This window comes from Anomalospiza imberbis, chromosome 17, assembly GCF_031753505.1.
Source record: "Anomalospiza imberbis isolate Cuckoo-Finch-1a 21T00152 chromosome 17, ASM3175350v1, whole genome shotgun sequence".
Taxonomy (NCBI): domain Eukaryota; kingdom Metazoa; phylum Chordata; class Aves; order Passeriformes; family Viduidae; genus Anomalospiza; species Anomalospiza imberbis.
Genome location: NC_089697.1, coordinates 6863294 through 6877784, shown reverse-complemented (window position 1 = coordinate 6877784; position 14491 = coordinate 6863294). Strand labels below are relative to the sequence as shown.

General features: G+C 50.8%; 1 protein-coding gene across 1 annotated transcript; it reads left to right on the top strand.

Moving 5' to 3' along the window:
- Positions 1 to 44: 44 nt before the first annotated feature.
- Positions 45 to 13643, top strand: TTI1 (TELO2 interacting protein 1). The gene is made up of 7 exons (XM_068207685.1): positions 45 to 2372; positions 2838 to 3032; positions 3812 to 3954; positions 4768 to 4908; positions 6331 to 6535; positions 7205 to 7292; positions 13228 to 13643. Exons 1-7 carry the CDS (start codon positions 92 to 94, stop codon positions 13460 to 13462), a joined length of 3288 nt encoding a protein of 1095 aa, XP_068063786.1. The 5' UTR covers positions 45 to 91; the 3' UTR covers positions 13463 to 13643.
- The last annotated feature ends 848 nt before the right edge of the window (positions 13644 to 14491 follow it).

Below are 14491 nucleotides of genomic sequence, written 5' to 3'. Positions count from 1 at the left end.
GGAGCTTTGTGGCGCGGGTAGCGCGGCGTCACTTCCGGCACCCTCAGGGCTGCCCGGCCTGGCCCCGGGTGGGACCGCCCGGTCCCCCGGCATGGCCGCGTTCGGCACCCCGCAGGCGGCCTTCGGGGCGCTGCGCCCCGTCTGCGTGCAGCTGACGCGGGCGCAGACGGTGGAGAACGTGGAGCAGCTGCAGGCGCACCTGGCCGGGGTGAGCGGCGCGGCCCTGCAGGAGCTGCAGGAGTACGTGCTGTTCCCGCTGCGCTTCGCCCTGCGGGTGCCGGGGCCCAAGCAGGAGCGGCTGGTGCAGAGCCTGGTGCAGTGCATCTCCTCCGTGCTTGCGGCGACGTGCGTGAAGAAGCAGGAGCTGCTGCAGGAGCTCTTCTCTGAGCTCTGTACCTGCCTCGCTCCCCCTCCCAGCTCGGGCAAAGCCGCCCCGCTGTCCGAGGAGCTGAAGCTGGCTGTGATCCGGGCACTCCACACCCTGATGCATTCGGCTTATGGGGATGTGATCTTGTCTCTGTACCAACCTTCCACCCTTCCGCTCTTAGGATTTGCTGTGTCTTTGCTTCTGACACTTGCAGAGCAAGAAAAAGCAAAGCAAATCAAGATCTCTGCTTTGGAGTGCTTGCAGGTCCTGGTTCTGCAGTGTGACTGCCAGGAGCACCGACACCTGGATGAAGATGAGGCACAGCAATGTGGGGATTTGTTTGCTTCTTTTCTGCCCGGGATTTCTATTACACTGTCTCGAGTTATTGCTGGAGACATCAAACAAGGTCACAAAACCACCGTTTCTGCCATCAGACTCTTTTATCTGATTGTTGGCTTGGTCATGGCTGACAAACAGCTAGCCAGAATCCCAAAGAGTAAGGAAAAGCTGCCAGTGGAACGCAGCAGAATATCAGAGCTAATGATCCACAGAGGACCTGAGTGGACTAAAAGTACTGCTGAAAAACTCTCTCTTCTCTTGCATAAGGTGGTTGAATCTTCTTCAGTTCACCCCCACTGGAAGGTGAGACTGGAGCTGGTGGAGCTGGTCCACCACTTACTGAGGAACTGCAGTCAGTCACTGGTGGACTCGTTCAGTCAACTCTTAAAGGCCTTGGTTGGGCTGGTTAATGATGAAAACAGCGAAGTCCAGGGCAGGTGTAACAAAGTTCTGCAAGGGATTGCAGAGCAGAGGATTGTGGCACAGAACAGGGCTCTTGCTGATGTCCTCTCTGAGAACCTCCATTCCCTTGCCACAGCTCTTCCCCGCCTGATGAACTCTGAGGATGACATGGGCAAGGTTTCCACACTGAGCTTATTGCTTGGCTACCTGAAGCTGCTGGGCCCCAAGATTAACATTGTCCTCCACTCCGTGTCCCACCTGCAGCGCCTGTCCAAGGCACTGGTGCAGGTTCTGGAGCTGGATGTGATGGATGTGAAGATAGTGGAGGCCCGGCGCTCTGGGCCGCCGGACCCCTTGCAGCAGGGTGTGCAGAAGGGCAGGTGCCAGAAGAAATATTTCCGCTTCTTCACGGAGGAGAAGGTTTTCCAGCTCCTTCAGCAAGTGTGTCGTGTTCTTGGCTACTACGGGAACCTCTACTTGCTTGTGGATCACTTCATGGGGCTGTACAGCGAGTCCGGCCTGTACCGAAAGCAGGCAGCCATGATCCTCAACGAGCTGGTCACGGGAGCTGCCGGAGTGGGAGTGGATTTCCTGCAGGAGAGGGAAGTTTCACTGAGCTTGGATGATCTCAGAGGGTCCATAACGTCCATTCTGGATGAGTACATGGACCAGGCAAACTGGTATTTGGTCACTAGCATTGACACAGAGGAAAGCAGCCCTGAGCAGTCAGTGCAGCACCTGGGACTCGCTGTGCGTGCAGGACGGGCATCCAGCAGCGTTCTCCATGTGTCCCCGGAGCCCCCAGTCACAACCCGCACCATGAACAGCAACATCTGGCAGATCTGCATCCAGCTGGAGGGCGTTGGCTGCTTTGCCGCTGTCCTCGGGAAGGAGTTCCGGCTGCTGCTGCTGTCAGCTCTCTACCCTGTGCTGGAAAAGGCTGGTGACAGGACTCTGCTCATCAGCGAGACAGCACTGGGGACACTGGCAGACATATGTGAGGCCTGTGGTTACGACTCGGTGCGGTGTTTGATTAATGAGAACTCTGACTATCTGGTGAACGGGATTTCCCTGAATTTGCGCCAGCTGGCGTATCAGCCACGTGCATCCCAGGTCCTGGACACGATGCTGAGGCATTCAGATGCCAGCTTGCTGCCACTGGTAGAAGATGTAATCCAAGATGTCCTGTCTGTGCTAGATCAGACTTACAATAGCCAGGCTTCCACCTTCCTCAGGGTCCTCCACTCAGTCATGACTGCTCTAGGTATCAAAACAACGTTTACTTTGTGTAATTCAGCCTTGCTGTCACTGAGGGTATTTGTCTAGGACCTTTCCACTTGCCATGGGAGGTTCCAGGTAGCCAAGGTGTTGCAGTGTGATGGCCACTGTGCTTTGCTTGCTGGGGCAGTGCTCAAGCAAAGATCACCAGTAGCTTTCCCTCTCCAGTTTGCCTGGCCTGCAGCCTTTCACAGGAGCACGGCCTTTAGTGGCTGAGGAAGGATGGATTCACTGCTCCCATGAGCATTCTGTAAGAGCACATTGCACAAATTCCTTTTTAACTTGCTTGTACTATCAAGGAGGTGACTGGGATGTGACAGCAGGTGCCCGAATCGGGTGCAATCCTGTGAGGTGTGAGAGCCATCTCATCTCTCATGGAATCCATGGCATCTTGCTGACTTGCAGGAGGGGATCGTGGTTGCCCAGTGACATGTCAGTTCTTTTTTTGCAGTGCAGTGGTTTGGAATGCCCAGCGCTCAGGAGCACCAGCAAAGGCAGACTGACAAGGGGCAGAGCAGGGCTCGGTCCCAGGGACAACAGGAGGTGACAATCACAAGTCAAGAAGTGGAACGATTCTTCCTTGACTATGTCAGCCAGAAGCAGATCGCAGAGGGGGATCTTCCTGACCTGGAGGAAGAGGAGGCAGGTCAGTGCTGTGCGTGGCTGGAGAGGAGCACAGTCAGCTTGCAGAGAGACTGTGACCTCTGGGGTGTCCTTTTGTCACATGGGGGCCTTGGGACCAGGCTGTCTCAGGTCTTCTCTGGGCTGACCTTGGTTCATGTAAAGTGCTGTTGGGTCTTCTCACTTTGTTCTCTTTGAGTGGGGGAGCTAAATGTTTACAGATCAAGGCTTCTCTAGCTCTGACACACAAGCACACTGTGTTTTTTCTTACCTTGTAACAGTTCATTTGGGTTCAGGACCTGAAGTTCCCCCTTTCCAGGATCCTATGTGTTTTCCTCGTATTCCCTTGGGAATCTCTGTACTGTTTTCTCCTGGCTAATGATGCCACTGCTCCCTTCTCACTTGGCCTTGGCAGGCACTGCAGACATTCATATAGGAAACTTTTTAGTCTTCACTGGGCTGTGCTGCAATCCTGACCTTTAAATACTTCATCTTTAAATACCCAGGCTTTTCATTTTTAATAAAAATCAATGGGAAATAAGTCCATGGTGAGAAGAGACTGCAAATGTCAGACCAGCTGCATTGTCCCATAAAGAAAGCGAACGTTCTCTAGCCCCACACTCATAACTGAACCTGACACTAACTCACAGAACTCATAGGCTTAACTATATCTACGCACATTAAAAAATGCCAGAGGCCTTACTCGGGAATTTGCAGAGTTATTGTGGGTGGGTGATCTGTGACTGTGATCTCCCAGAGCTCCCAAGTCATTTTCATGGCTTCAGTAATGGTTTTGTCTTCCAGATGAGGTTCCCCTTGCTAAGCCAGAGCCCAGCTGTGACACGGAAGGAGAAGCTCCAATGCCAAGCCATGCTCAGCTGGCCAGGGATGTGATGGAGAGGTGCATCCACTTGCTGTCTGACGGGAGCCTCCGAGTGCGGCTGAAGGTCGGTAATCGCCGGCTCTGAGGGGACAGATGGTGCCCATGAAGGGGCTGGTAGCTCGTCAGCATGTGTGCCATGCACGTTGGGCTCCCTGCCATCCCCAGGTTTGTGCTGCCATATGCTCGAGCAGGACAGATCCTCCAAACCTGGCAAGAGAAAGGGAGATAGTTTTTTGGGAGCGCTCTGGATTAGGAATGGCAGCCAGGCGTGGCTTTGTATTGGACACTTCCCCTTGATGCTCATGACAGTTAAGTCTTGTGCTTTGTCCTTTGGTGGAGGAAACAGAAGCATCTTTCTCCCATCCGTGCCTCCCATCCCCCTTCCTCAGGCTGCAGTGCACAGGCTGATGAATGTTTTTGAAGTAGCTGGGGTGATGATAAGCAGGGCTAAAGGCCTGGCTTTTTTCTAATTATGAAAACCCTTTGAAGGTGGCCTTCTTTTAAAGTGCAAAGTGAGACAGAAAAATGAGGAATAACCCAGATTCTCATCCAAGCAGCCTCAGCTCTGCCAGGTGATCCTGCTGCCACAGCCACAGTGGGGTCCACGGGTGCAGCTCAGCCTGTGGGATCAGGTCAGGAATCTTGCCCTGCTCCCAGCCCAGCTCTGTACCCAGTACAGGTTGTGTCACTGCAGTGCTTGTCCCTTTCTGAGCAGGCCTGATTTCTAGCACTGTTCACTTGTCCCCATTCCTGCTGCGGTAAAACCGCACCCTTTGCTGTTCAACCCCTCCTCCCCGGCTTCCTGCCGTGATGCTGGGATCCACCTGAATGCCTGGCACTGCAGCACTCAGAGTCTGTTCCCTCCCCTCCTGCCCAGGTCCTGGACGTGCTGGAGCTCTGTGTAACCATGCTGCATCCTCATGGAAACCATCTGCTTCCCATGGCTCACCGTGTCTGGCCAGCTCTCGTCACCCGGCTGATTAGCGACGACCCTCTGGCAGTGCTCAGAGCCTTCAAGGTACGGCAGTGACTGCCAGCAGCATTTCCAGCTGGGGCTTGGGCAGGAAGTGGTTCAGGCAGTGCTGCAGCTCAGGAGAGAGCACCAAGCTCCTGCAGTGATGTTTAAATGTGGTTTGGAGCATGGGGTCACCATGTTCTGCTGTGGGTGGGTTTGTACCACTCTCACTGCAGCTCGTCCACAGGTAAAGCCTTAATGCTTTTCCTGGGCGAAGCAGCAATGTTGGTGGTTATTGCAGGGATGAGATAAACAGCTCTACAGCCTCAGCAGATGTTAGGGGCACCATACAGTGCAGCTTGGCCTTGCTGGAGACACAGTCACAGCATCCTCTTTGGAGATCTCAGATTGAAAATAGGGGAACATTTCACGATTGAGGCATTGGCAAGGGAAGGGAGAGGTTGAACAAAGACTTGGCCCTATAATGACATTATTAAAGAGCTCCTGACCTTGTCAGCTGGCTCCTTTCTTCTCCTGACTCACAGGTTGGCCAGTAAAGCGTGTTTCCAGAGGTTGCCAGCCCCAACGTTGCACAGGAATCCGTCTGCTGGGCAGAGTGAGATTCATTTTAGAATCCTTCTGTGTGAATAAAGAGAGATTTGATTCCTGAAATTCCAGAAGCCACGCACTACAGTCTCAGAATAGGCATACCTGTCATGTGCCTGTCCTAAAAGGAGGTAGAGATTGCTGTAAAAAACTAATTAACTCTTGAAAAGTTCCAAGTCATCATTACAATTTGCACCCAGCTTGGGTTTTGCTGTATGAATTTCCCCCAGAGTGTCTTCCTGCCTAAATTCCAGGACAAGAAGTGTTATATCAGTGTAAAGCTAACACAAAATAACCAGCATCTCAGTCCTGCACACTGAGACCATTAGCTCAGTGAAGTTCCAAAAGAGAGATCAGTGTTCTGGCCATGTGGATCTCCCTTTGCTTTTACATGCATTTAGGGCCATTCTCTATCCAGTTTGAGTTTGATCCTGGGCAGACACCAGTAGTGCTGGGTGCTGTTTTCTGTGGCCACTTGGCGTTTCTGCTTGCTGACATGCTTGGAAAGATGGGTTGTCTGCACCACAAAAGAGATTTAAGGAAATAATCATATTTAATGGCATTTTCCATCAGAGACTCCTCCACTAATTCTGAGTAAGAATGCACGGCTGCTCTTACCTTTACTGTGCTAATGAGGGAAGGGCAGTCCAGGAGGTCAGCCAGGGGCCACTGCAGAGCAGGGTGCAGCTCACTCAGCCTCTCAAACATTCACCTTCTGCTCATTATGGGGAAACTGGGGCAGGTGTGGTCACAGTGCTCTCACCTGCAAAAACAATTCTCCAGGAGGGTGAATGTCTGAATCCACCAGGCTGGTGTGCACCACTGAGCTCCTCCCAGGCCAGTGTGTGCACTATCCCCTGTAACTGATGTCTCTCTTAGGTGCTGTGTACCCTGGCTCAAACATGTGGGGACTTCCTGAGGCAGAGGTTCTCCAAAGATGTCCTGCCCAAGCTGACCAGTTCCCTCCTCAGCCAGGCCCCAGTGAGTGCCAGAGCTGGGCCTGTGTACAGCCACACACTGGCCTTCAAGCTGCAGCTGGCTGTGCTGCAGGGCCTGGGCTCTCTCTGTGAGGAGCTGGACATGGGTGAGTACCAGGGGAAGCACAGGCTGTATGGATCTCTGCCAGACTTTACTGTCTCCTCTCAACTCACTGCTTCTCCTGCTGCCCACGGAATTGATTTCCTGATCTTCTCTAGCCTGAATCTGTTCTCTTTGGAAGCTCTGTAAAGAGGTGCTGGGCACTCTTTTCTCCCAAGGAGACAAATGGGAGAGAAGGTTCCCACCACATGCAAAATGTGACTGCTCATCCCACTTGTGGATGAGAAGAGGGTACAGAATGGAGTCCCTGCATTGCTGTTGGGCCGCACTTTGTTCTTACTGGACAAACTGGAGCCCAGATAAGACTTCTGGCTAGCTTGACTGGTTCCCTTGTGAGCTTATCTCTGGGTGACCCTTTAAATCCAGCACATCACACTCTCCTATTGAATGAAACTCTGAAATTCTCCCCAAGTGAAATTTCTGGAACTGGCTTTGATGAGGGAGAAGGTTTGCTGGCTAGTTGCTCTTTTCCTCAGTGCCCTTGATTGCTTTCCTGGCTTTGCAGCAAGATGCTTAAAAGGCAAGGTCAGAAGAGCTCTGGGTCAGACAGCTCAAAGGCTCTGAAGCCTCTGCTGCCAATTTGGAGCTGATTCCATTAGGCAGCAGCTGCTGAGGAGGTCACCTCCTACCCTTCTTTCCTGTTCCATTTCTGCAGGCGAGAATGACCTGAATAAAGTGGCAGATGCCTGCCTGATTTACCTCAGTGCCAAGCAACCTGTGAAACTGCAAGAAGCTGCCCAGAGGTAATGTCTTTTAAATGCAGGTGTGTTGGGTGTACAAATAGTGGGGGACAGAGGGAGCATGGTGATCCCATTCCTTTTGCACCTTTCCTGTTCCACCTTCCAGCACATTCAAGTACTGTACAACAGGGCTTGAACTCATGGAATTTTTCTGTGGTGAAGTATCACTTACTCCCCAAAATGAGTTAGAGGGGTCAGCTGTCAGCTTGCACAGACATTACAGGTTACCTTGCAGTGCATTTGGGGATAGAGGGGAAGATGTGCTACTTGCTTTTTCCTCCCCAAATACTTGAGGCTTTCGGCCCACTGGTGGCATCAAACTGCAGAGGGAAGACAGCTATGGAAGAGGATGTGCCAGGCATTCCCTTGTATTTTATCACTTAATACCTTCTGCAGGCTGGGGGAATCTACTTCTGTTATCCTTCCATTTTCCCTGGGCTCCAACCCAGGCTCTGCCAGGTGGACCAGAGTTTGTTGGGGAAGCTGTCAGTCTTGGCACCAGTGTTGCTCTGAGAAGGCTGGGAGAGTCTAAAAGAGCAAAGACAGTTTAGGTGAACACACTCCAGCTCTAGGAAGTGTTGACAGACATACTTTGCTGCTTGGTGTACAAAATCCTGCTCAGCATGTTCTGCTGTCAGGATAAGAAATCACTGTTGTCATATGTTGTCACCTGGAACCAAGGCCGGAGATTTCAGGAGACAAAACGAGTCCAGGTACAGAACATGGGACATAAATCAGGAAGCCCCTCTGCCGAAGGATGGGGGTGAAAACCAGCCAGCCCCCCTCTTCCTGTGTGGCCAGCCCTGCCCTCCCCCAGGGGAGGGGAAACCAGCAGGTTCTGCAGGCTCTGCGGTTTCGGATTTCCAGGGCAGGCTGCTGGAAAGGGAAGTGCAGCCCATCCGTTCCCTTTCACAAAGCACAGGCTCCCGGGGGTGCAGGGTGTGAAGGGCTTTGTCTGGCTGGGCAGCAGTTCAGAGCCAGCACTCTCTGGAGCTGGAGCATTCCTTTGTTTGTATCTCTGCGCGGATGGGAGCAGGTTTATTTTTACCTTGGAGGCTTTCACAGCAGCACAGCAGGCTTCCAGCAGCATTTGTTCTGCAGAGGGGCTCTATGCTGTGGGAGTGCATCCCCTTAATGCAATAATGCCTCAGACTGTGCAAGCAATGCTGGATGAAAAGCAGAACACCAGGATTTATCTAGATATTTGGAATCTGAAGCTTTTAAATCATTAACCAAGCAGCTTGAGAAGCTGTGCAATTTCCCCCCAACAGCAGGAGTAGGGGGAATATGAAATGAGCCCTGTTGGAAGCTGTATGCTGAAGTGAGCTCACTTGTTAGAGCAAAAGGGCAGCAAGGGCAAGTAACATTTTTCTCCTATATGTTGCTTTTATTATATTTTAAGAGGAAAATGCCATATATTTTGTTCCTCCCTCCATGCTTTTGTTGCACCATACATCACATATGTGAACCAAGCTGCTCACAAAAGTCCTTGTTGTCTCCTGTTTAACTCCATTGACCAGACACACGTATGCACTGAGGTGTGCATCATGCCTGGCCTGACACTACAGACATGGCAGCATTTGCAGGTTTCTTTTGGGTTTAATTTTTTCAGTTTAGCCCTGTGTGATCCCTGGTCTTGGAGCCTGGATGGATCAGAGTTCATCGTATCACACTCACTTTTAACTGTATTTCCCTGATAAGAGGTTTCAGCCTGGAAAAGTCAAAATTAGTTTGGACCATAACAATCAGCTCCTGTATCAGGATAAGAATCACTTCTCAGCCACCTTCTATTTCTGTTATCCTGCTGCTGAACCACCACATTCCTGTAAGTTCTGGCTCTTCTTGCTTTCCATGTGCCTGAAAGTAATCCTGCAAACTGACACAGGCTGTCATACATAAGGGCCTTCCCATCTAAGCAAGGGCAGTGTTATCAGGCTGATAAATGAGAAATTCTGCATTTTAAATGCTTCTAAAAACAGATAGACCAGAACTAATCTTAGCCCCAGCCTGAGCGCCAGCATACGTCACATAACTCAGCTTTATCACTGCAGAAATCATATGAGGTAAAAGGATGTTTGGAATCAGCTTGCCATGGTGATTTATACTAACTGGCCTTTACTCAGCTCTTAGGGTTCTTATTCAACTGATGGGTTGTGACCTGTCAAAATCAAGGTCAGGACTTGCAAAGTCAGTTGTAGCTCCAAAAATCATACACTGACTACGTGAGGATTCTGTAGGCCTGCAAAGAGCTGAGCAGAAAGTTTTGGCCAAGGTGCTTGAGTCACACAAAAAAAAAGAAAAAGGAAAAAGGGAGTTTGGCTATCATCCAGGGGTGTTATCATGCCCTAAGGAGTCTGCTTAATCCCATTTATGGGACCCTGTAGCTTTATTAGATGAAGCAGTGGGAGTAAGTGATTTTTGTAACTGCAGCTTCATGCAATACTCAACAGGCAAAAATAGATGCTGGGAAAAAAAGAACTCCACATCTGAGGAAGAGAAAATGGGACAATAACAGTAGGTTTTACTAGAAGATGACTGCTGGGAGTATTCCAGGAGACCCTTATCCAAAGCTTTTTTAAAAAACCAAACAACAAACAAAAAGCAAACGCAAAATCACCAAAGGGACCAAACCTACCGAAGAAGAGTTTTGGAATGCAAGGAGCACTAGAAAAGTCTTTGCCATCATTGCACATGAGCCTGTGCAAGGGTGGGGAAGTGCCCAGAAAGACTTGAGCAAGGGGGGCCATGTGGGGCCCCACCTCTGGGAACAAGGCCAGGGGAGATGGTGGGAACTGAAGGTCACAATTTCTAAATCTGAGCTACTCGTCAATTTATGAAGTTACATCATCCCTGAAAAGCTTTTCACTTCAGGGAATAAAACCTTGAAGGAGAAGAGATTAGGAAATTGTCACTGGTCCCTGTCAAAACTGACAAGTAGTTTTTCATTATTTCAGTTTCAAGTGATTGTTTCGAAATTTACACTTAATTCCTACTAAATGCTGACCTTTCAGTCAGTGGTCTGATAGGAATGCTTTTTTTTTTTTTGCTCCTAACTAAGATGCAGAAATAATTTCCTCAGTTCTTACCAAAGCCTATGGTGGGCTGTATCCAGTTAAGCATTCAGCAGGGATGGAAAGCCAGGAAGCCTTGTCCTTCTGCCAGTCTGCTCACCGTGCCATGGCTTTGCTTGGAATTTGGGAGAAGACAAGGCATCAGAATAGCCAAATTGCTCTGTGGTAGTAGAATAAGTTTAGCACACTTAGGACAAACATGAGCTATTTGGGGAGCTTTTTGCATACCAAGGTTGATTATGCAGTTTACCACTTCTGGTTTGCTTGTGTGGTTTGTTGGGTATTCATTGTCAACTGTCACTCTCAGGCTGGATTGAAGCATGCCAGAACAGCCACCTGCTCAAGGCAAAATTCAATAAAGTGATATTTAAGAAAAAAAAAAAGAAAAAGGCAACAACAGAAAACAAACTTGGATTAACCCCAGGATTCTTTGCTATGGAAACAGGTTGCTTGGAAACTACCCCAGAGTTAGTTTGAAAATGTAAAAGTCAAGTTGTTCTTTAAGCTGCAGAGCACTCCCGGCTATCAAGGATAATCACAGCCTCGAACCATTATGGGCACCAGAGGCAGTGAGTTCTGCAGGGTCTGGATAATTTCGGAGGGTCGCCCTCCCTGCAGCAGCTGATTGGGAAGAGGTTGGAGAGCAGAGTGTCTGTGCTGTGAGTGTAAGAGCCATAGCTGTGTGTGTGCTGGGGATCAGCAGCCTGCTGCACAATATCCCCTCTTCCCATGTTCACTTCACAGCAATTCGTCGTCCTTGCCTGCTCCCATCCCAGCCATAAGGAGCAAGGATTATCTCTGCAGCTGCCCATTGAAAACTGGGTGGAACCACTGGGAGCTGGTGTTTGCTGGCACACAGAGCTGTGTGCTGCTGCTGTCACAGCCAAGCCGAGGGCACGGGCAGGGCAGTGTCTGGAGAGCTGGAGCCATGATGGCAGCAGCGAGAGCTCCATACCCTGCCCCTGCCAGCCCCTCACTTGGGCTGGCACCGAGTGGGCCACTCCTCCCCTGCCAGTCAGCAGAGCTGCAGGAACAAAGCCAGGGGAATGAGGAGTCCTGTGAGCTCACCTGCATCTGGCCAATCTACAGAAAAAAAGGTCGTGTTGCTGAGACAGCTGTTGCCAAGCCCAGCTATCACTGTGGAGCACATTCCCACTGGTTTCTCTGGAGCAGGCAGATAGGCACTGCCAGCACCTCTGGGAGGGGACACTGCCAACAGCTTCAGTGGTGACATCTCCCCTCTTGCTGTTCAGAGACCTGCACTGGGGGACAGGTGAGGTGTTAGTGGCAGAGAGGCAAAAGCAGCTTTGGCTGTGCATGAGTAACGAGTCACATGCACAGGGTTATTGTGGAGAGGGAGCTCTCTCCTACCTTCATCTCATTTCTGTGCTCTTTCACTTTACCCATGGCACTGCACTCTCTTTTCAGAGGAAAGCTTCTCAAAGGGATTTCTTCCTGCTTTACATTGGAAGCAACCTCACTTTAGGGATGAAAGCTCTTCCAGGAGAAATTTGGACAGCAATGAGATCTGGATTTTGTGTGGCTTTTGTAGCAAGTGATCTTTGCTTGTAGAGAGAGAGTTCAGTCCTGTGCTTCTTGGGGGAGCAGAGACAGACCTACTTGATTTCTCTTCCCATTACCTGACCTGGCAGCTGTTCTCCTCACAGCTCCATGATTTCACTGAAAACTAGAGACCTGAAGATGCATGGCTGGACTTTACTGGGATCTTGGAAAAGTGTACCATAGGTGTGGGGAGTGCTGAGTGCCTTTGGTGCTCACAGAGCACTCAGCACCATTCAGGAAGAGGCCTTGCAAATTCCAGTCTAATTTTGTTCATGGCATAGCCAGAGAGTTTAATACCAGTTAAGCCTAATACACCTGTGTATTAAACCATGACACAGACCTAGCTAAGCCCAAAGTTTGCTGCAGGGAGAACTGGCAGGAGGGAGTGGGTAAGTGTAGGTCACACAAATCAGAATTTGCTCTTTCACTCCTTGAGCTTCCTGCTCTTCAGCAGCAGCTGTGTCCCAGCAGCTCACAGCTGGAGCCCTGTGTGAAGGGCATGCTGGAAAGGCAAATCCCATCTTACTGAGGTATGGAAATGCAAAGTGAAAACCATCAACACAGCAGTAAATCTGCAGAGGAAGTTGTGATTCCTCTTTTCCTTCATTCTGTTGTTAATGGAGGTTCTGTTTGGATTTGGTTTAAAATCCTGCTTTGTGAAAGGTGCTGTGCAGAACTACAGAAATTTGGAGGCAGCTAATAAGGACTTGGGATGGTGGGAGATCACACTTGAGCAAAAAGCCCTCAAATACAGCGTTGAGCCTCCACTGGGGCCCAGCCTGGGCAGCTGTCCCCAAATACTCTTGGGTTTGCCACCTCTGGAAAGGCAGAGAAGCCCAGCCTCCCGAAAACCAGAGAGGGTGGTGAATAACACAGACAACTTCCCCCAAGATCTCTGCAGGAGCTGTTGTCCATAAGATCCCAGATATGCATAGCACATGCAGTCACCCACAGTCACCTCCTACCACCTGGGACAGACAGGTTTATGCTTGTGCCAGCAACAGCTCACACGGTGCCAGCACCAAGCCTGGGTCAGTCCTGCACCAGCTGCTTGTTTGATGTCCGTAAGTGACTGTGTGGTGTCATAAATATTTTTCTCCCACATGACAGTAGCTGTGAGGCACAGAGCTGCTTTCTCGGGCACAGGGGCCACTGCGCTGCCCTCTGTAAAGAGCAGAATTTGTGCAGCTGCCAGAGGTTGCCAACAGCATCAAAGCTTTCCTTAGCTCTTAATAACCCCACTGGGTGCCAACCACAAGGCTTGTCCTTACTCTTCTTTCCTCTCTTTCTACTGTTTTCCCAAGTGTTTTCCTGCACTTGATGCACGTGGACCCTGACAGCACCTGGCTGCTCCTGAGTGAGGTGTGCTGCCCCGAGGGGTACGAGCCCCCCCACGCCAGCCTGCAGCCGGTGAAGCTCAGTGGGATGGGGCGGCCACGGAACGAGCTCACAGACAACGTGCTGCTCCTGCTCCAGAGGCTGCAGCAGCAGGAGGGCACGGCTCCCAGCACCAGCACACAGGAGGCATCTCCTTCCTGACAGACATACACAGCAGCTGGGATGGGAAACAGGAACCACCAGGATAGAGCTCACCTGGGAAAACACCATCACTGAGAACCCAAATGGTTCAGGGGCAGAGCAAGGGCTGCCCAGTCCAGGGCACTGGCTGAGACACCATCCCTGTGGCAGAGGGTTTAATTTTTTGAAGGGGTGTTTGAGGGTGAGGAGGGTTCATGACCCTGACTCCTCCTGACTTGTGCCTGGCCAGCACCATATGCAGAGAAAATGGCACATCTGTTCCAAATTCTTCAGTGTGAAGAGTGAATCATCTTCAGAAATTACTTCCTTGATCCTTGGGAGGGTGCCCCTTTAGCACCCCCGCCTCCACCTCTCTGATCTCTTCACAGCTGTGATGATCCCTCCCATTCTCAGCTGGACAGTGACTGACAACTCAAAGCAAAAGTTTTTCTGGCTTTTCCCCTTCCCAGGAAGATAATCTTGTTTGGGGGTGCACTATAAACCTGTTCTCTTTAAAAGCAGTTAATCTCAGAAGTTAAAGTGCATTTCCAATAAATTCCTCACCTATGTTACTATCAAGAACGTGTCCTCTCAGAGGCATCAGGGCTGCTCCTCACAGCTGCAGTTTGCTGAGACCAGATAGAGGCAGCCAAACATGCTGTGTTCTCTGTCTCACTCTCTGTGAGGTTCTGTAGAGAATCAGCCAGCCCTGATTTACACCTGGGAGGGATTTACAACTTTTCCCATGCCCAGATCACGGTTCTCAGGCCATTTCTAACCCCTACCCCAAGGAGAATTGGATGAAGCAACTGCCTGTGCCCCAGTACAGCCTCTGTTTGTCCATGGCAGTGTCAACAAGCACCGTGGCACCCCAGCAGTGCCATGGTTTGTCAGAGTAGGGACAGCGTGGTACAGTGAGCAGAGGATGACTCCTCTTTGGGGTCAGCTCACTCCCCCCTGCTGCGGGGCCTCCCTGATCTCCAGCTCCCACATCCCCAGGGTCTTGCTGCAGAGATTGTCCACAGGCGCTGCTTTGCTCAGCTGCTCCCG

Excerpts from the sequence above, each read along its gene's own strand:
- TTI1 (XM_068207685.1), top strand. The coding sequence starts at position 92 with ATGGCCGCGTTCGGCACCCCGCAGGCGGCCTTCGGGGCGCTGCGCCCC. Across the intron at positions 3,033-3,811 it reads CCTGGAGGAAGAGGAGGCAG|ATGAGGTTCCCCTTGCTAAG; the intron begins GTCAGTGCTGTG and ends TTTGTCTTCCAG. Across the intron at positions 4,909-6,330 it reads CAGTGCTCAGAGCCTTCAAG|GTGCTGTGTACCCTGGCTCA; the intron begins GTACGGCAGTGA and ends TGTCTCTCTTAG.